The sequence below is a fragment of the Protopterus annectens genome, chromosome 12.part0, assembly GCF_019279795.1.
Source record: "Protopterus annectens isolate FY-2018-M chromosome 12.part0, PAN1.0, whole genome shotgun sequence".
NCBI lineage: Eukaryota > Metazoa > Chordata > Ceratodontiformes > Protopteridae > Protopterus > Protopterus annectens.
The window spans coordinates 887,230,899-887,253,336 of record NC_056746.1 but is presented as its reverse complement, the minus strand read 5'-3'; the positions used below and the strand labels follow the sequence as shown (position 1 = coordinate 887,253,336).

Sequence of the window (22,438 nt, the reverse complement as noted above, 5' to 3'; positions counted from 1 at the left end):
AGTAGACAATTTCGTATAGAGGAATAGACAGTCAAAGAGTAGGGTAAAAAAGTAACTAAGAAGATAAGGTTTGGATAGAGAGAGGACAGTAGCAGGGTAGTTATGCTAGTTAGAGTGAAGGGAAAAAGTGACACTGAATGGGTTGAGTAGGAGGAGAAAATGGAAAGAAAAATGTTTATGGTTTGATAGTTGGGGGTGAAAGAGGAGATGTAGCAGCAGGAGAGAATAATTAGTTACATCTAGAGGCATGAAGGGTGGAAAGCTGTGGGATGTAAGCTTACAGACAAGAAGTAGTATGAGTTAGCCAGGGCTAGAGCATGGGCAGAGCCAGTTGTTAAACAAGTGATTCTTGAGTATTTTTTGAAGTGAACAAGGTTAGCTGTAGTTCTGACAATCTGAGGGATTGTGCTCCAGATTTTGATGATATGGTATGATTAAGCAGAATCTCCAGCACTATTACTGGATTTGGATATTTGTAATAGTTATTAATTAGAGGAACATAGGACCCGATTATTGGTATAGGGTTAGAGTAGATTTTGGAGGGGAAGGGAGTTTTCTGATTGGTGGATCAGTCTGTGGGCAGTGATGAGCTAAGTATAATACGTTAGGTGGTGGGGTAATTCTAAATAATTGAGTTGTTGCAGAGCAGAACAGTGGTGAGATCTGTGTGGGGAATCCATACCAAATTTGGCTATTTTGTTGTAGTAGGCATCTAGCTTAGCTAAGTCTTGTTTTCTTTTGATTGGTAAAAATGGGGGAGACATATAGGATAGTAAAGAGTAGGTGGATTCTGGCAAATGCCTGTCTTTTGTTGTTGAGGAGAAATGGTTTAGATCTGAACAATATTCCTAGTTTTATATGTGTCTTCTTGATAGTTTGAGATACATGTATGTCAACCTTCATATTATTGTCAATTAGAACACCTAGGAGTCTTGTTTGGGGTACTGTAGTAATAATGGTTTTATTAGAGGAATAGATATGAAGTGAGGATGGAGCATCTATGGCTTTAGTTGGTCAAAAGAGCATAAGTTTAGTTCTGCTTGGGTTAAGAATCAGTTGTGAATTTGAGAACCAGGAGTCCACAGCACAGAAGGACTGTTGAATTGTAATTTTAAGTTGTTGTAGCATGGGAGCAGTGCAGATTAGTGTAGAGTCATCTGCATATATATGCAACTGCCAGTGGAAAAGGGGAAGGGTCAACTACTGGATTTGAAGAGGTATTATCAAACAACAAAACTATGATTGTTATAGTTATTGCAGGATAACAATTTCAAGGAAATCAAAGAAAGACAATTATGTAAGGGGGCATCCAGCGGGGGAGGAATCAGTAAAGTTTTGGGAGCTTATAAAAGCAGATGAGGACCGACATTTGGCCTATATCAAGAAAATATCAACCCAAATACTGAGTAAGAGGAAAGTTCATGACTGGGAGAGGCTTATAGTGCCAATAGGCTGTGAAATAGGGATGAGGCTAAGAGAGGCTAGAAAATGTGTAAACTTTATTAAGAAAGAGGAGTAAGAAGTCTAGGTTTGGGGAGCAGATAAGTACCAAGTAAGGCTGGCTGGAATGGGAGGAGTGAGACAGATTTTTAATCTATCACTAAGACAGTAATTTCTATATAATATGTTAATCACAGCAGAAAAAAGGGCAGGAGAGTCAAACCAAAATTAGTGCAATGCATTTTAGTTGCTAGACAAAGATTAAGGAGAAAAACTTATATCATGAACATACCATGGGTTAGATGAGATAAAGTATTTGAAGGCCAAGCAATATAAAAAGGAATTGTCTAAAGGAATGGGAAAGACTACACAGACAAACAGTAGAAGGAAATATGTCTTATACTTAGATTGGCAACTAAGGCTAAGATATCTTGGATATTTGGAATGAAATGCTTGCACAAGTAGTTTTATACCCCATCTAAACTTAAACGTATGTCCTCATGACTACATGAGAGGTGCTTGATATTTCTCAAGAAAGAAGGAGGCACTTAGAGACATGTTTTTTGGGAATGCAAAGGGTTGGAAAAGTATAGGCAAAATACAAAGAAATACAAAGTTTAATTAAAACTGTAGTAGGAGAAGCGTTAACACTAATGAAGGCTTCCATGCTCTTGCGATGGCTGGATATACATGGAACAAAACACATAAGGGTATTAATGTATTCAGTTCTGATAGTAGATAAAAAAAACTATTTCAAAAATGGAGGTCTAGAGAATCACCAAAGTTAGAGGAATTAAAAGCAATTATTGAGGGACTTAAGGAATGGATGTGAATTGAAGACAGAGGAGTACAATAACCATATGAGGAAGAAGAAAAATACAATGATAAAAAAATGGACTAAGTGGACCCTTTCCCAAATGTAGATGTTACCTAAAGAAACTGATGTGAAATGAAGCTGAGTTAAGAGACTAATCAGAAAAGAAAAATATGAGAGTATAACCTTCTAGATTGCACCTGGTATATATATATATATATATATATATATATATATATATATATATATATATATAGAATAAAACATGCTTTGGAACAAGAAAGCAAGGTAATATGGTTAAAGGGACTAAAATTTGGATGTTTATAAAATGCATGGTAAGTTTTTAAGAAGGGTTGCAATCTGAAAAAAAATTAAAATTGTTAGAAAGGAAATTTGTAATTATCAGTTGTAGATCAAGGTATGTTGCAATAGGAAACTGGGAAATGTTTTAAGCCCGGTTACTGATGCATTGTTCAAAAGTGCACCATACAGGAGGGTTGCACTATTTGGATTACATGGAATGGTTCAGCATCAATGAATTTATTTATTTAAAAAAAGAGAAGAAAAGACAGTTCTTAATTTGAGTTTACACTATGCAATACTTAAAACAATGAGTGAGAAAGTCACTGAAAAACCCATAAGTAAAAACAAAATGAAAACTTCAGCAACACTAGAACTTCCAATGAGTGACCTCCTAAACTTCTTGTATCAGAGGCACATGGGATATATGCAATTGAGCCTTATGAACATCAGGTGTTTCAGCTAATTGGCGATTTTGAATGCCCATGACTTGTTTTGTCATTTTAATGGACAATTTCAGGTCAATAAAGCCAAACTCCACTAGCTGTGGATATGTATAATTTGGCATTATTATGACCTCATCAGCACACCACAAGCAGAGTGTTTGACTAAGCATTAGAAACACAGGGCTGTTATACCCAGCTGATGTCCATAGTCATTAGGGTCACTGCAAAAATATCCCAAATGCAATACTTTGCAAGTTATTTCGTGACATGAATATACATATAGAAATACTGTATATCTTTATTATGACTAGTAAACAACCAGCTGCCACTCCACTGTCAAACTATTCTACATGGATTGTTACTACATTTTCTTCTTAAACCATGATGTTTTGATGTTTCACAAGATGCCCGTCAGTAAAATAGCAATCTTAATGTCATGTTATTTTTCACACCCTACCCTATAATTAAGGAAGCCATCTCTAAACAGTGTCACAATGGTACAATGAGATGGCGCTGTCAAAGGAAATATGCAGAAAAAGGAGCAGTAAGCATTAATGAGATCGACAGAAAGTATGCATCTATGTCGTACTGTCTGTGTGCCTTGTATATATCTAGGAAAGCATGGTTCATGTCATGTCCAGGAAGCAGTTGTGTCCTGTATCAAAAAAGGCTATCAGACATCTCTGCTTCACATAAACGTGAGCATATGCATCCCTACATATTGAGGAGAGTCAGATGACTGCACATGAACCGTTTTTCTTTCATGCTAACCATATGACACCCTCTTTGTCCATTCCATGTACATAAGCAAGAAGATGTCCCTCTCTGTACACTAGGAACATATGTTTTGCTGCATGTTAGTGGTTAAGTTATGTTTATTTTTCATACACACAAGGAGCCCGTACTTTTTCTGTATACATATACATGATCATAACTTGTTTCCTTCAGTCTTCCTGTTACTAAATTCTAGATTTGACATTTGCTTCACCTTGCAAAGCTTTCTAATCCTTCTGTTTCTCTCTTATTAATCCTTAGGCATCACTGGTTTGACTGCCTTCTGCTTGTCCTATGTGCATTTTTGCAGACATCTTTTCACCCCAAGAAATACATTTTGTATGTCTGATTGAAGTTTTATTACCTAGTTTTTCAGTATCATATTCCTCACCTTCATTTTCATTCCTTTTAATATTTCATATTTTTACAATTTTTAACCTAAAGATCCACTAATTTAAAAGGAGTCTCTGTAAGCATTTGTTAACATAAGTCACCAGTCAATCCAATGTGTGATCCTACATAAAGACTCTAAGCAAGTCACTTAACCAGACACTGCTCTAGGGCAGTTGGCAAACTAGGCTATGCTCCTCAGTGGTTTCCTCAAACCACATACCTATTATCTTTATCTACCTATGACCTAAAAGTCAGTAGACAGTCACATGAGCCTTACTAGACCCTGCTCAATGTGAAATTAGTGAGGGTCATGGCATTATTGCTAATTTCTACTTGCTGGTGGACTAAACTGATAAGGGTGCAAGTAAAGTCCTACATACATTCATATTGGGTTATCAGTGAGTACAGAATAGTTTCTGACATTTACATACAACTGTAACAACTTGGATAATGGAAATAAGAAGAGCACAGTAGAAGGCCAGTCATATTGTAAATGTATGTAAGAACATAAGCAGAGAAAAAAATGTAATAAATATATTATGCGTAGAGCAGTGCAGTGTCTAGCTAAGAGAGCATCATGATCAGAGCCATGAATCTTTTGAATCCTTATGGTGTTGTTTCAAATGGTATTTAAATGATTTGTGATTGTTCAGTTGTTTTACAACATGGGAGTCGAGTTCCATGCTTTGCAATATGAGAGTAGAGAGAATCACCGCTATTGTTATTGGGCTCAGCTGGCAGCGGAATAGTTTGTCTGAGGACCGAAATTTGTAGTGGGGAGTATGACTGAATGATATTAGTGAGAGAAGCGCATTTTGTGATGGCATATTAAAGTGTGGTTAGTGGTTAATTGTGTCAGAGTTAGGAAGTGCAGGACTTCTATCCTGTCTAGACATTTCACGGTAGAGCAATGATGGGTTCTGTACGGCATGTTAGCTGTGAATTTGAGTGCTTTGGTATAGCATTTTATAAACATATTTAGTTGTGTGGTTTGCCGTTTAATTAGTACAGAAAAGGGGATGAGTCAGACATGGTTTAACATGGTAGAGAACACCTAGTTTTTTTGTGAATTTTATTAACTGCTTGTTGTGGAGGTCAAATTTCATGCCATTGCCTATAATGACACCTAAAGGTTTACATTGATTTCCAATTTCAATTTTGGTATGGTCAGAGGAGGTTATTGTGTTTTTTAGTCTAAGTATTGCTTAGAGATAAAGAGCATTCATTTGGTTTTATTGAGGTTTAGTAGGAACGGAGAGTTAATTATCCATGACTCTGTGGTAGACAGTGAATGTGTGTTAGTTGTTGTAGGTCGGTTAGGGTTTTTTTCAGTACAGATGAGAGTAGAGTCATCAACATACTGCATTAAAGTCGGTTGTTTTCTTATAGAGGTCATTGATAAATACGTTAAAGAGTAAGGGGCTGAGGACAGAGCCATGCACTCCACCAGTATATAGAGAAAGAAAACAGAAGACATCATTTTGCCATTGTACTCTCTGAAGTCTTTCACTGAGGTAGCTTTTGAATCAAGACATGATGGCTAGTGTAGTACTAAAGAAAGTCTGTGAAATTGTTTTTGGTGAGGTATAGTGTGAAATGCTTTTGAGAGGTCAAGGAATAGTGCTAACACTAAATTACCATTATTTCCATTAATATTAATAGCAATGGTGAAACTTGAAAGAGCTGTGGTAGTGCTATGATTTGGTCTGAAACCATGCCAGGCAAGGGATAGTACATTGTTTGTGTGATGCAGTCAACCATCTGGGATCGAATGAGTTCATCCCTGTCTATTTTCAAGCACAACTTAGATCTACGGATGGGAAACAGAAGCTTTATCCCAAGACTGCCCCCTGTACTACTAATGGACTGATGCAGCTCATACATGTTTTGTCCCATGCATGGACCCCTCCAATTATCTGTGGTATGATATATAATAATTAACCAAGGGATGGCTAAGACCAATCTATAACCGAATGGGATAGGTTATTTTGAGTAGAAATAGGGAAACTGGCCAGGCTTAAAATGGCCCGCAAGGGCAGCTAGCCTAGTACTTACCTATGACCCTATAACTTCAGATACTGGTAGTGGGCCCTTCTTTGTGTAGGGTTATGATTTATGGGTTTTTTTTCCGTAAACGTGGGATATAGCTTTCTGTGATGTTGTGATTTATTTAAAGGGAGATGGGGGTAAGCCAAGGCATGCTAGAGTTATATGTACCAAACGCAGTACACTGCTCCCTAACATGCCTACACAGTATCGCATGCAATACTAGGTTTTTATATGCCATACACAGTACACTGTTCATTGACATGCCTGTAATGTGTAACACATAATACCAGCAGAAGACTGCTCAGTAAAATACCTGTACTGTACATCATGTAATATTAGGACTACATGTACTAGATGCACCACACTACTCATTAACATGCCTTTACTGTGCCACGTCATACCAGTGTTACATGTGCCAAATGCAGTGTACTGCACATTAACAAGTCCTTGTTGCTTCAAATGAAATACCAGGCGTATATGTGCCAAACACAGTACAATGTTCATTAACATACTTGATCAGTGTCACATGTAATCTTAAGGCTATATGCGCTAAGTGTAGTGCAAAATGCACATTAGCATGCTTGTAATGTGTTACATATAATGCTAGGGTTATATGTGACAAACACAGTATACTGCATTGCGTTACATGAAAAACTAGAGTTATGCATGGCAAAAACAATGCACTGCCCAATAACATGCCTGTACTGTGTCACACGTAATACTGGAGCTGTGCATACCAAATATGGCACCCACTACACACTAACATGTTTGCACAGTGTGATGTGATACTATGGTTATATGTGCCAGACACAGTACACTGCTCACTGACATAGCTAAAATATGTCACTCGTAATATTATGCTTGGATGCGTCAAACACAGTATAGTGCATATCAATAATATGAGGCTACACTTACCAGACACAGCTCGGTCCTCTTTAACATACATGCATTGTGGTTTGTGTACTGCTAAAATTAAGCTGTTCCTTTTCCGGACTTTGTTTTGCTGAACTACTGTGTCCTACCTATTATGTTCCTTGGTAATATGTTGCTCTTGCTTTTTATTTATAAAATGAATGTTAACTTAAAGTGTTTGCCCTGTGTACTATGGTACCTGCTGTAGTAATGAGTAAGCATTTTCATGTTTTTCATGTCTGACAAACTACTCTTAATATTATCTATGGGAGGCCTCTTTAGTGTATGTCCTGATAAAAGGTGTGATGTATGGGTCCGGCATTATTACTGAAAGATACAGAAGATCTCTCTCTATTTACCATGAGATCATACTCTGCAAGGTATACCTGAAGTGACATGTTTTTTTCAGTGCACTTAGATCATACACAGATAAACTAAACAAATAGGATAGTGTCATTGAACATGTAATTTTCTTTTTTAGGCAGGACTCCAATGCAGAAGAAATGTAAGTTGCTTCATAAAAGACCAGAATGGAAATACAGTAGCGGTATATACACATATACCCACATACACACATGTGCATACACACACACACACACACACACACACACACACACACACACACACACACACACACACACATATACGATTAGAGTTGGAAATCCTATCTGCATATCCCTGTTGACAAGCAGATTATTGAAAAATAAAACAAAAAACATCAAACAAACAAGCCTCCAAAAATCTTAAATCCTAGAACCAATCTGATCACAAAACAAAACATAAAAGTATGCTTTTGTGATCGCTATATTCAAACTAAAATCTACAAACACACACAAACGTTCAGACATTACACTTCATACCAAATAATTCAGTAAAAACCTTCCCTGCATAATTATAAACACACCCAAACAGCACCCACATACTTTCAATGTTTTACATAAGGGATTTCTCCCACACACCCCTTGACATGAAAGTTTGCCCCCATACCTCGTTACTTATATATACTAATTCTATAAATGCACAAATGCAACCAAAAGCAAATATCCAGAACTATATTACAGTCAACTAGATGTGAGTCAACAATGGCACTGTTTGGCATCCTGTGATTTCACTGGGTAGTGACACCTCCCTACCCCATTTGACCAAAAAGTGTATTCGAAATAATAAACTGATACCATACATGTGTGTGTGTGTGCGCTACAGAGAAGCACGCTACAGTGGGGATAAGGGAATATACCTCTTTCTCCACTGTAGTGAGATCTCGGAGTTAGTATATATAAAGTAGCGGGGTTGTGGAGGGCGCAGCCCCCACATGAGGGATGCAAAACTGCCTTTGCAGTGTTTTATAATTTTTTTTTTATTTTACAGAGTCAGTGAACCAGTATTCACAAAAGTGCACTTTCTGAAGTACACTTTCACAAAATTGGGATCGTACTTTTATTTTTCGAAATGACGAGTTTCAATAAACAAAAGTAGACCCATATATATATATATATATATATATATATATATATATATATATATATATATATATATATATATGTTATCTTTCAGCTTTTCCCGGTTAGGGGTCGCCACGCAGAACTCCGGTCCGCTAATGATTGGCAGTAGATTTTCACAAATGCTGAGGCGCCAGCTCGACGTTCAACCTTCAACGAAGTCACACCCATTTACGCATATCTTTTGAATGCTAACCCAACCACATATGCATATATATGCATGTGTGTGTGTATGTGTATATATGTATATGTATATATATATATATATATATATATATATATATATATATATATATATATATATATATTTATATATATATATTAAATATACATGTGAAATATACATATGCACACATACACACACACACACACACACACACACACACACACACACACACACACACACACACACACTCATACACACATGCATATATTTAAATCCAAAGAAATTAGAGCTATTACATATTTAAGAACAAGGAAAAACCTACTTAATTATACACTTTGGCCCAAAGTGTGTGAATTTTGTGGAAAATACAAATGTAATATGTTGAGCATATAATATGAATTGTTATTTGTTCAGTAAGACTAGGATGTTTACTCCTGGTTTAGGAGGTATAATGCTTTTATTATTACTTGACTTTTTTTTCATTCTTCCTACATAGCTCATCTGTGTTATTTATTTATACTGCTAAATCATGGTTCATTATTCTCTATGTATTTAAATTCTGAATTTTACTATATTATTGATTTTTGTTATTAGGATGATGTTATTAATGCCATTTTAATGTTTAATTGTGTTGTAACAAAAAGTACAAAAGTATGCATGTTAGAAAGAAATAACTTCACGTGAGCCCATTTAGTGGATTCTGACTGGTATCTGTATCCTTCAGAGGCACAGTGCCAGGTGATTATCTTAACAGCACTTAGTGTATACATGTAATATTAACAGAGCACTGTGAAGGAGGAAAAAATATACATTAAACTCCCCATAATAATCAAGTCAGACTGGGCTGGTATTAAAATTAAATTCATCGGTTTATATTCCAGTATAAGAAATACTTACAACAATGTAGTTAAAAAATAAAGGACATTTGCTAAATATAATAATAGTATTTGAGATTCTGAATTATACCAAAGGTTACAATAACTTCTAGATGATAAACTATATTAGTCTGTGAGTGGACTTGCTTCTTTATAGATCACATGAAAATGTGCTCTGGATGTAACAGATGACATACCATATATAAAGAACTCTTTTTAAAAGATGATGAATTCAAAGCTACTAGAAGACAATCTCTTTTGCCTTGCAGCAGCTCAAATGTGGAACCCATTACCGTAATAGTTCAAAAGAATACAAGTGCAAACATTTTTAAAATGAATTTTAGCATTTTTATGGTATCTTCTGTCAGGATTGAATGAAAAATGGTATATCTAGGACCTCAACGACTTATATTTGTATGTGACTTTGTTAATCTGTTTCCTCTCTCTTTCCCCATTTCTCCAAGACTAATTGACAAAAAAAAAAACAGGTCAAAAACTTTATAAGCCATTCCTCACTGTTTTGTATTAAACAGTAATAACATATTCATTGCATTGTAGCAGAACAGTTAGAAATATATTTGCAAGAACATGTGCACTATATCATATTTTTTCTAAATTCTTATTTTACTGTGTATCTTCATGCATTTTACTTTTGTTTTTCATTAGGTTTAAGGAAATGCTAGATCTCATGGTTTCACACAGTCTGAATATAAGCAGTGAATGCCATAGCAGTGAAAACCGTGACATTTCTCACATTCGCTCTAGCTCTCCAAATGGCACAGAAGGTAGGCTTACCTAATTGCTTTTAATATTAACATGTACACTTGGTGGATCACTAATGGAGAGCAGTTGTTTGGAGAAGCTGAAATGTAGTAACTTTATGTTTCAAGATTCAGCAGTTGTGGAACTTTAACTTTTATCCTAAATGCCAAAAGGATAAGGCTGAAATATTATAATGCCTTTAGACTAACACTAAATTTGTAGTATTGATCAAACATTGTTTTCCTAAACCAGACTGAATGATCCATAAGTCAGTACTACTGTTTTTTTCATTTCTATATTTCTCTTAATCCCTGTAGAAGAACATTGTCAGAAATGGTGTAAAACATTCTTGTGAATATTTTTATCCTGCTTTAAAACATGAAAGTGTGATGCTGTTTAACCACACCACATTATTATCTTTACAGACATAAATGTATTACATAGCTGGAATGCTGCTCAGGATTTTGATTATAATTTCTTATTTGATGGTAGAAGAAGCAATGTTTTCTATTTTAACCTGCTTGTCAGAAATTATTTTAGCCTGAATTTTTAGTCAGGTTTTAAAACAAATATTTTAAGTCATACTGTTGGTGATAGAGGTCTCTATGTATCCCTTTCTCAGTGTCTCGTACACTAGGTCAGGAACTATTCTGCCTGATGAAAACAGCAGATGTCCTAATCTCTGTTCAGAATATATGTACCATTATAATACAAATCCCATGTCTAGAATGTGTATGAAAACTAAAAAAAATATGAAAACGTTATCTGTAGTACATGATCAGAAGAAAGTTAGGAGAGCAGAGCTGCATCAACAAATAGAAACCTAAAATATTTTAATCTATCCAGATATGTATAAGCATACAAACTGTAGATTGAAATAGCACATTGACATTTTGAAGTACAATTTATCATGCCTGACTGAATGGTCATCCTGGTGGGCTTACCATTTTTTTTAAAAGGTTTCGATTAAGAGACATCAGTTCATGTGATTTCACTTGTAATGCACTTATACTTAATACATAGAATGATATGCATTTAATGGGGAATTAATCAGCACCTCTAGTGTATTGTCATACAAAAGGTAGTCAGATATCTTAAAAACACCTACAATGTTTACAGACCCCCAGTAAACTAATTGCTTCGATATGGGTCAAGTATCCAGAACATACAGACTGTGCTCATGTGAGGCAGTATAAGATCTGCCACACGGAGATACATCTATCGGAAATTTGCAGGCCAGTGAAATGTTTCTATTTGCAGGGTAAAGTAAATCTAATAGCCTATGCTAACCAAAACTGTACCCTACATCCACAACGACTCTGGAAAATTTCCTGCTGCCAGCATATTATTAAACTGGAGCATACTCCACAGAGAACTGTTTAACATACCAACACCTACTGTTCACTCAGAAATCTATCATACCTGAGAGCTGTATCTGCCTAAACACTGTATAGGTTGCTAAATGCGGAACTCACAGTCTCAACAAATATCGGGTTCATCCCACCCACATTTGTACTTTTGCACCACATCACCCTGCTAAGTCCTCTTCTACTTCAGCAAACAAAACAAAATAAATATTCAGAAAAAAAATCTGTTTTTGTCGGTTTCCAAAAGTTGCACCTCTAATACTGAAAACAGTCTTCTCTACAACAGTCTCTGTCAAGCATAATCTACTGAGTTCCTACAATTAACTCTATAGTTATCATATTCTAAGATATACAAATATGATGAAATCTTAAAATTTGGGGACATGTACAGTTAAAACAAGATGAATGATCTAAATAAAGTATGTAATATGGTAAAACATATTAAAATGTATGCTGTGTGTGTATGTATGTATGCATATGTATGTGCGTGTGTGTGTGTGTGTGTGTGTGTGTGTGTGTGTGTGTGTGTGTGTGTGTGTGTGTATATATATATATATATATATATATATATATATATATATATATACAGAGAGAGAGAGATCTACTTTATATCATCACATACCAAATCAGCGAACCACAGAACATCGAGACCAATACGCTGAAGTACCTAATCAACTTTACAATGCTGAATGTTCACAACACTGAAACGCTATTACTTATGCACCAACCTAAACACTTACAAATGTTACAAAACAATTACAAATAACCAGTAATAACCACTAAATAGACTACTATATACTTCACAATGTTTTTTGCTCCCCACACCCCACAAAACTTATATATACCAACTCTGAGATCACACTACAGTGGGAAAAGGCTAAATACCCTGATCCTCACTGTACCATGATCTCCACCAACAATCTTTGCAACAGGTAAATTATCGTAAAAACGTAAAACATATAATTTACCTGTTCTTGTAGCTCTGGGTGAATTTACACTATCAATTCAGTTAGGCCACCTCTAGTTCATGCGTAGCAGTATTGCAGTGTTCTAAACTTTTGGCATTGTGACGTTTCACTGATTAGAAAGTTCATCATTTTGGTCTCGATGTTCTGTGGTTTGCTGATTAGCTATACGATGATTTAAGGGGATCTATACACACACACACACACACACACACACACAGACACACACACACATATAAAATATATATATATATATATACAGTTCCCCTTCAAAACATCTAACACCCATAACATCTAAAATCATAACATCGAAACCATAACATCTAAAACCCAAAACATCTAAAACCCATAACATATAAAATGTGCATCACAACATTGAACACTACAAATCATATGAAAATAACATCCCCTCAACATATAAAGACACCAAACTAACAAACACACTTTTTCCAAGGTTTCTGCAGGAGGGCAAGCCCCCCTTCACCCCACCCCTATAAATTAAATATACCAACTCTGAGATTGCACTACAGTGGGAAAAAGTTAATTTCCTAACCCCACTGTATCATGATCACCATAAAGAATGCACACATAATGTCTATATCACTTACCTGTATGGCCTAAAAACACATACAGAGTGGCAAAATAAACACTATATAAATAGTATAAATTCCTACACTATATAAATAATAACTATAGATTTAAAAACTGCAACATCTCATAGTGATATCACAAGATTAACAGATTAAACTATAACATATACACGTTTGTTGACACACTATTACATATTATACATTTTAGATGTTATGAAATTCAATGTTATGGGTTTTAGATGTTATGGATTTTAGATGTGTTGGTCTCGATGTTTTGATTTTAGATGTTATGCGTTTTAGTTGTTTGGAAGGGGAACCATATATACATATATATAGGTGTACCTAACATGACTGAAGCAACATAACACTGGCAGTACAAAGACTGTCAGAAAAAGACGGAAAAGTAATAAGACTGACATTGAAAAATACTGACAAAATTGAACTTATACTAGGGAAGGGTTTATGGCCTTTCCCCACTGCTGTGTGACCTCAAAGGTGGTATAAATAATTAACAGGAGGGGTGCAAGGGCTTGCCCTCTGCAAAAACATTGAAAAATGTGTTTCACTGTTACCAGACCTTTCAATGATTTTCTGTGTGCTTAGATTTTGTCACATTTTTCAATGATTTTTCAGAGGGCAAGCCCTCCCCTGCATACCCACACCCCCTACTAATTATATATACCAACTTACCAACTCTGAGACCACACAGTGGGGGGGTATAACCCCCTCCCTAGTATAAGTTCAATTTTGTCCATATTTTTAAGTGTCAGTCTTTTTCTAACAGTATTTTTACTGTTGAAACTGTTGTTTCAATCACTTAATATGTCTGCTTTAGCAATCATCAAAACTCAAGTAATGGAAAAAAAACTGATTGCACAAGTCAACAAGTCATAAACTAACACACATACCAACAGACAGCACATTCAGCTGAAACAGGAATATGCACATACACTCAGACGTCTAACACATCACCAAACAGAAAAACACTACTACCCAGAACTATAGCTAGGTCATCCATGCTCTTCCCTGGAGTGGCACCCCCTCAACTTAAAAGGGCAATTTGTCCTGCATCCCCATGTGGGGGCTTCTCCTCCAACCCCTGCTACTTTATATACACCATTTGAGACATCACACAATGGTAGGGAACTGGCATATTCCTATCCCGACTGTACCACAATCTCAAACATCTAAAAACTGGCACAAAGGAAAACAATTAAACTTTTCCTTTACAAACTAAGCAGCTACCTAGTAGCAAATGGGTCCCACTGCAACACACAGTAGACCTGCCACTAGGCAGCCTCATCTTCAGACTTGTCCAGCCTAACTCGTTCCCTCTGTCATATGTAATAATTTATACCAAACACATTCACTACACCTCAGATGTTTCTACCAGACAACACCGTCACCACACTACAACCTGAGATGCTTCTACCAGACAACACCTTCACCACACTACAATCTCAGATGCTTCTACCAAACAACACCCTCCCCACCCCCAATCGTGACTAAGCACTCTGTACTGCACCAACAGCTCTTTCTTCATCCTTGCTCCTACAATCTGGGAATCCTCCTCTACCTAAAATAACTACAACCCCCCTTCCCCACCTACTGAGAAGAACTTAAAAAATTCCTTCACACCAAATTAAACAGCATTTGTCACATGGAAGGCCATATCACCTAAGGGCCTCTCAACCTCCAGCCTTAGTGTCTCTCATCTACTAACACCCCTTTACTCTACACTCCCCTGCCTTGACTCTCATTACCCCACAACATTTCCACCATGATGTAAACTTGAAATATAATCAGGTACAATTATAAAATTTGCATTTCTTTCACATTGTTGCTGCATCTATTAATTGCTATTGTACAGTATTTGTTATATTTTGTTGCTTTATATCCTGTTTTTAATATGCACAACTCTCTGTTGCACTTTTTTATTCTTTTTGAATTACTTCACCTAGACAGTACCTTCAAATTGTACATCAATGTAAAATAAAATGAACATATCTCAAATAAACATTTTCTACTAACCTGAAAACATATCTCAGCACATTTCAGTATAATGAAAACTGTTTTCGATGAATGTAACCATTTACAGACTGGTGTACAGATATAGATTCAACCATCTGACATTCTGTATCCTCGATTACCTAAATGACACCTATACCTGTTATGTACATGTGTATGTAAATAAAGATATATATATAAATATATATATATATATATATATATATATACACATATATATATATATATATATATATATATATATATATATATATATATATATATATATACACACACACACACACACACACACACACACACACACACACACACACACACACACACACACACACACACACACACACACACACACACACACACACACACCAATAAATATTTAATTCATGCTGAATGTTCTACAAATATGTGTGCAAAAATGCTGTATGACTTACATAATACATATAACATGGTGCATATATGCTAGCATGTTTATATGTACTGTTAACATATGATGGATACCTTGTACAAAATGTGTGTAATGTGGAGCTTTTCCTCCTTGAACCTCCCCTACAAAGTGGGTTTTCCAAGTCAGACTTTATCAGCAATTAATGGCTAAATAAATAAATGTATGTAACACTAGAATATATAATGGGGGGGGGGGGGCAGGCAGTTCTTCTTCCTGCATGGAGAGAAGACTCATTTTGTTTTCAGTTTTATCAAGGACTGTTTCAAGTCTTCATTAGGCAGTAATGTAACTGTTCTTCAGTTATGCTACTACTATGAGCAGATTCCTACAAGCTAGTCTGTTTATTAAGAAACATTCACCATATCCTATGCAATTTGTAAGAAACCATAGGCTGTCCACAGCTTTTCTTTCTGAAAAAGGTACAGATCTATGATCTTTATCTTCTCTGTTCATTTTCCTTTAGCATTCTAGAATGTTAGAACATGTCAGATATAATTCTAGAGTTTACCACACAGAATAGCAAGACGTTGTCCTGTTCGATTCTCAGCTAAAGCATCTTCTGTGTGGAGACATGCATGAATGGGTGTACCTTCGTTGAAGGTTGTGCATCAGGGCTGGAAACTCGGTACGTAAAAATCTACTACCAATCATTAGCGGACCGGAGTTCCACTGTGGCAACCCCTAACCGGGAAAAGCCAAAAGATACAACAACAACAACAACCACACAGAATAGCTAAGTTCTGAACAAGAACAATAACGCATTTATGCACTGCCTGGTTATAGGTTCACAGGTTGATAGGCATATACTAGGCAAATAACCACCAGGGCCTCTATAAGCGTAGCCATAGAGGACTTTGTTAAGAAGCTTCTAGAGGTTATGTGGGGGGTATGTTAGTTTGGGTAGTACTTTCTGCCTCTGTCAGAGAAATGGGGGCCAGACCCAGGGTGAATTTCCAATTACCCATCCATTGGTCAAGTTTACACTTAAATAGGTTAGGAATGGACTTTGCTTCACATGGTTTGGGAGCCTGTTACAGAACTTGGGGATCCTCTGAGACACATATCTGACTCACCAACATGTCTTACTTATGTCACAAGAAAACTGTAAATCCTTGAATCTAATTGCTCTGATGCTGTTCATTTTGCAGATGTGCAAAAGGTCCATCAGAGCTGGATCTGAAGATGACTTGTATGCCAGGCATAGATCTCATCTTGGTATCCTGTAGGAAACAGAGTACAGAGATAGGGCTTTAAAATGATCAATATAGGAAATATGTTTATACCCTGGATTCTTATGTTAAGGAACCTATGTGGGCATTCTATCTGTTGCACAAGTCTGGTCAGAACATGCTGAAGGAAGTGTTACACTTAATGGTAGATCTAATACTGGCTGAATAAAGTGGCACTGTTTACGATTAGTAGTGGTTACTATTTGCTGTTTATATTTTAGATGTTAGTGAATAGTTTGTGTACCATGTGATCCGTGCACCAATAGCATTTAAAGCTGAGAGTAAACATCCTGTTATGTCATAAACATTAGCAAAAAAAAAAAAAAACAGAAGTATGTTTTAAATTTATATTTTTTAAACAAATTTGTCAGTATAGTGGAGACCTGTAAGAATGTAAATGGTAATTTAAAAGCTGTTTTAACTGAAAACAGCAGCAAGTGCTATCAGTGCAGAAATGTATGTACTTAAAACTTGCAAAGGTAATTTATTGTCATGTCTGATAGCAGTAAATATTAAATATTTGTCAGAGAAGCTCAAACTAATTGACTCACTCTGTAAATAAGATAAGCCACATCAGGATATGCAGTACAAAATAATAATTTTCATTGTTTTCTCTTAAGCCTTAACATCCTTGTATATCACATGACATACACATGACATTTTTTTAACATTGCTCAAGAGCTAAAACAGGAACATGGAAGGGAAAGATGGAAACATCAAGGAATAATGTAGGATAAACAGCTATAGTCAGACAAACTGCATCAAAATATGCCTTTAACAGTGTGTCAGAGATAGCAACACAGCCACATGTCTTAACATAAAATCTCAGCAGATAGAATTCATACCCTGGTCCATAGCACTTACATTTGTACTTTTATATTACCATTTGTTGTCTATAATAAGACCACTTCCTTACATATTTCTTTTAAAGAGGTCCATGCTTTGGCCCGAACACATCTCCATTTAGAAAGCCTCTTTTTACTTATGGCTTGACTTATTTTTGCCAAGTACTATTTATGGACAAGTTATTGTCCCATTTTTATACATGGGGGGGTCTATTTATTTACAAAACTTTGTTTTGCATTTTGTACAATTGTTAAAAGTTTTTACAGCAATGGAACCTGAGAAAAAGGCATTAATTCAGGTATAGGGCTGATAAATAATGTGATTATATAATATGTGTATTATACCATGTACTGTGTCTCCTCTTCCTTCCAAAGGTTTTAAACATTATCACATTAACATCCTAACAACCACCTAAATGGTAGCAGGGCATTTTTGGCTAATGTATGTGATCTGTAAAAGGAGGTCTGCAAAGTTCACCATATGAAAATTTGGAAATGGTTCATGTTTGAAGACATGTGGGCTATCATGAATAACAAATGAATAACAAGTAACAAATAACCTATGAACATCCTTATAATAGCCTCTCAGTTATAGCCCCAAATGACCATGATAGGATATGTACTTTATCCTGAATATGTCCACCTTTGATGGATACTAACTTCAAATCTGTGTAATCTCCTTCCAACATGCCCCTCCCATAAATATACCCCAAGGGTGCTAAATTCACAAGATTATACTTATTCGGCCATAAACCCTAACCACTACTGTTCTGATAAGCTTCTCATGTTGTTAAAGCTGAGCTAGTCATCCTACCTTCAATTAATTTTGAAAGTCCAATGCATTGCCTTTCTTAAACAAAAGCAACCCTCTAAGCAGGCCATACTTATTCAATTTCTCTAATTTAATTTCTCCTTCCAGACCCCTCATGTCTTCTAGAGTAAGCAAATCCTGCACAAGGGGAAGTTTTATTTTGTCTCTCTCTGTGTAGAAGAAAGATATTGTTTCACCTGCAGAACTGAGTCCTTTGCAAAAATATGATTGGAAAATATTCTGAGGGTCACATTCACAAATTTAAGCCTTAAAGTGCATATCCCCAGATTCCTTTAGTCTATCAGGTCCACCTACTTTATTTCCTGGAAGGCTTCAAATCCAAGGTTAAGCAACTGGTTAAAACAGAGTGGTAAGGAAAGCTGATAGGCACAATTATCGTGAAAGTGTCTTGTTATTTTACTGTATCTTTACCAGCATCTTGTAATTAATCTGATGGGACTGTGGTACCTATATGAAGTGGACTGACTTTCTTTTCCAAATGTCAGAACTTATGGAATATATGGAATTGCAAAACATCACTTTTATACTTTTGAGCAATTAATTATTTAAACTACAGCATCATACCACAGCTGTATTTTTGCAGCATTCTCAGAATAAGGCATAGTAACTAATCTGCTGTTCATCAAAATCAATTTGTGTTCTGTTATTCCTTAAACAAAACCCGTCCTTCATCATATTATGTCCATATTTTTGCCCAGGTTTAATTACTAACCAAGTAACAAGTCCATCAACACATATGCTAATAAATCCCTCAATAAACAGGTTTGTCATTAGGTAGCCTTTTTTGTCCCTAATGCATTGTATGGCAGTCTTCTCATTTTCACCTAAAGTCATTAGTCTCCAGGTCTATAAATGCAAATACTCTCAAGCAACACAGAGCCACCCTGCATATTCTTTGATCATCGTAAGGTTACTTAAAGGATTTATCTTAATGCTTTTTTTTTAATTTGAGCTATTTTTTTATTTTTGAGAAATTCTTTGTCTAAAAGTCAGATATGCCTTCTGGTTCACTCACCTTTTTAGAGCTTTCAGCTGGTTCATGGAAACGCTGTCTGAATTATCTGACTCCAGTGGTACCAATCCATCCCTTCCTTGGGCACTGCTGTAGGAAGTTCTTTTCCACCTCACTGGATTTATATTGTCAAGTAGCTTTAAATGCCGCCTTTGAGGCTGACCGTGTCTCAGTGAAATTCACGCTAAAGAAAGCCACATACAAGGCGTCAAATTTCAGTACTTCCTATTGATAGGAGGTAATTTCCACAAAAATAAGGTTCACTTTTCCATAATTCATACATCTTGTTTGGTCACCAGAGTGATGCCTATCTTTGGTTCTTCACCTTATAAAATTTAAACCACACCAAACCATGCCTTGGTCTTCCACCAGTATTACATCAACCCCAAACAGAAACTCTAAAGGTCTGATTAATTCTTATCTGTCTCACAGACAAACCAATCCACTCAGGAGTTTTGTTCTGAGTATAGGTTGCACAGTTACCATCTTTGATTTTCATTAGACCTCTAATAACTCAAATATATTTCCTCCAAGTTCTGCCATGATCTGCTATCTTATCTTTCAGCATGGTTTAGACCAGATATCTACATCCTAGTCCTTTAAATCACCACACCATGACAAAAGTCCCTTAGTGGTATATGCCAGGGAGTTAATGGCTTTGACCACCTCCTCAACTCATTTATTTGTCCAGACTCTCTCTGTCTCTTTCTTATTGCTATAAAGTCCATGAACAATTTTTCCCAGTTCACAGTCATAGTCACCAGTATCATCGCTTACACCAGCCACCTCCATGGGGTCTTCATCCTGCTCTCTACCCACCATGCAGTCAATAGCAATATCCAAACCTTTCAATGAATTTAACTGCTTCTTGCCATATTTTCCAGCGTGGGTCATAGTATCATAACAACATAGGAATTACAAGGCAAATAAGTCTAGCTAGCATTTATGCCTTGCCAGTACCCACCCTCATGATGTGCCTACTGTTTCCAGCAGGGAAAAAGGGTCAGGAAAATAACGAATTTGTGGAGGCTTGTCAAATCATACAGGTTTATTTTAAAAGATGTGAAGGTGCCGTTCTGTTTAATATGTAAGGGTAGTTTGTCCCAGAGGTGGTTTAAATGGTGGGTAATATTTGTGTCCCTCTAGCATGTTTTATTTATGTGCTGGTGAAGATTTAAATCCTTAGCTAAACTGTTTCTTGAGTGTTTGTCTTATTGTGGTGCAACAGATCAAGCTGGGTTAAGTCCTAGATGGTATGAAATGCAAAGCATAGAACTCAAAGACAGGGCTTCAAGCCTCTCTTAGCTAAGGAGTTTTAGATCACTAACCATTTTACTTAGGAATCTCTGGGCCTTTTGAGCTGCATGATGTAGCTTCATAGGTGCGTACAAAAAGGGTATCTATAACTGGTCTCATCAAACCTAAGTACAGAGAGATAACTTCTTTTTACCTAGATGGGATGCCTTTATAAATCAAATGGGCTAGATAGAAGGCTTTTCTCACTACTGATAAAAGGTGGTGCTCAAAGGAGAGAGATTGTTGACAAAGGTACCAAGAGCCTTGTCTACCATGTCAGACTGCAGCTGGGTATTGCACTGTTTTGTAAGTTAGAGGCACTGACTGACAGTTTTGTGCCTTTTTTTTTTTTTAGCCTTTTTGTTCTGTACACCATTGGTTTGTAAAGATTAGTTCCTGCTGTAGTGATTTTGTGTTGGGGATGATCAAATTATAACACTTTGCTTGCAGTCTTTGGCAAATTTAGTTAGTCATAGGTCTGGATTTATGAGTCAGAGAAGTATATGCAAAAAGGAGGAGTCCCAATAATGAGTTACCTTCTTCCTGCCTGAAGTAGTACCTGCCACCTTAACTATGTGGGTTCTATCTTTTAGCCAGTTTGGCATACAACTTACTGCATAAGGGTCGAGATTTAGGCCTTTTAGAATAATTAAACTACCAGCAAGGGGGAAGGTGTCAAAAGCCAAATCCAGATATGCTGGATTGACTGAATGACCACTATCCACTACCTCCATGACTTTTTTGAAAAAGTGCATTATATTAAGTAGACATAACTAATACTAAACAAGATAGAACTGCTGGGGATATGGTTGTATGATACTGTTGATATCATAGCATATAAAGTCAGTTGTGATGCACTCCATGGCCTTCCAGTTTAGGCTAGTTCAGCTATGGGTCTGTAGTTCCCTAGGTCTGTGGCAGAGCCCCTTTTTTGAAGGGGCACTGCAGCAGACATTCTACATACTTCAGGTATAAACCTATGACTAAGTTTAAATAAGTTCAGGATGGGTCCCCCAAGGGCCTGTTTAGCTCTGTTTATTAGGAATACAGGTAAATTGTTTCGGCTTTTAAATTATATGTTTAGCTTTTAAGAGCACAGTTAGGCATGTTCCTTGAAGATCTTGTGAACTTGTAAGGGACTCTGGGATTTGTGGACATTTGATGCCTATTTCTATGTTAAAGTCAGCAATAAATTAATCTGAAAGTATATTAGCTATGCTGTTGGCGTTAGAGAGGATGGTGCCATTTTAGATTAGCTCACAGCATTGCTAGGTGTTATTTTCTGATGTAATTAAAGAAGTATTGATAATAATTCTTGACTTCAGATGCTAGTTTTAGTTTGTGTTGCTGCTGACTTTCCTTGTGGTGGCTTTTAGTTATTTGCTGATTTTTTTTTTTT

At 36.2% G+C, this 22,438-nt stretch overlaps 1 protein-coding gene across 2 annotated transcripts in view; it reads left to right on the top strand.

Moving 5' to 3' along the window:
- The window catches only part of EYA2 (EYA transcriptional coactivator and phosphatase 2), a 970,866-nt gene that overhangs the window by 388,365 nt on the left and 560,063 nt on the right, over positions 1 to 22,438 (top strand). For both annotated transcript variants that reach the window (XM_044089920.1, XM_044089919.1), the window contains exon 2: positions 10,335 to 10,453. In XM_044089920.1, coding sequence (XP_043945855.1) covers positions 10,345 to 10,453 — 109 coding nt within the window. In that variant the 5' untranslated portion in view covers positions 10,335 to 10,344. The remainder of the gene's footprint in view (positions 1 to 10,334; positions 10,454 to 22,438) is intronic.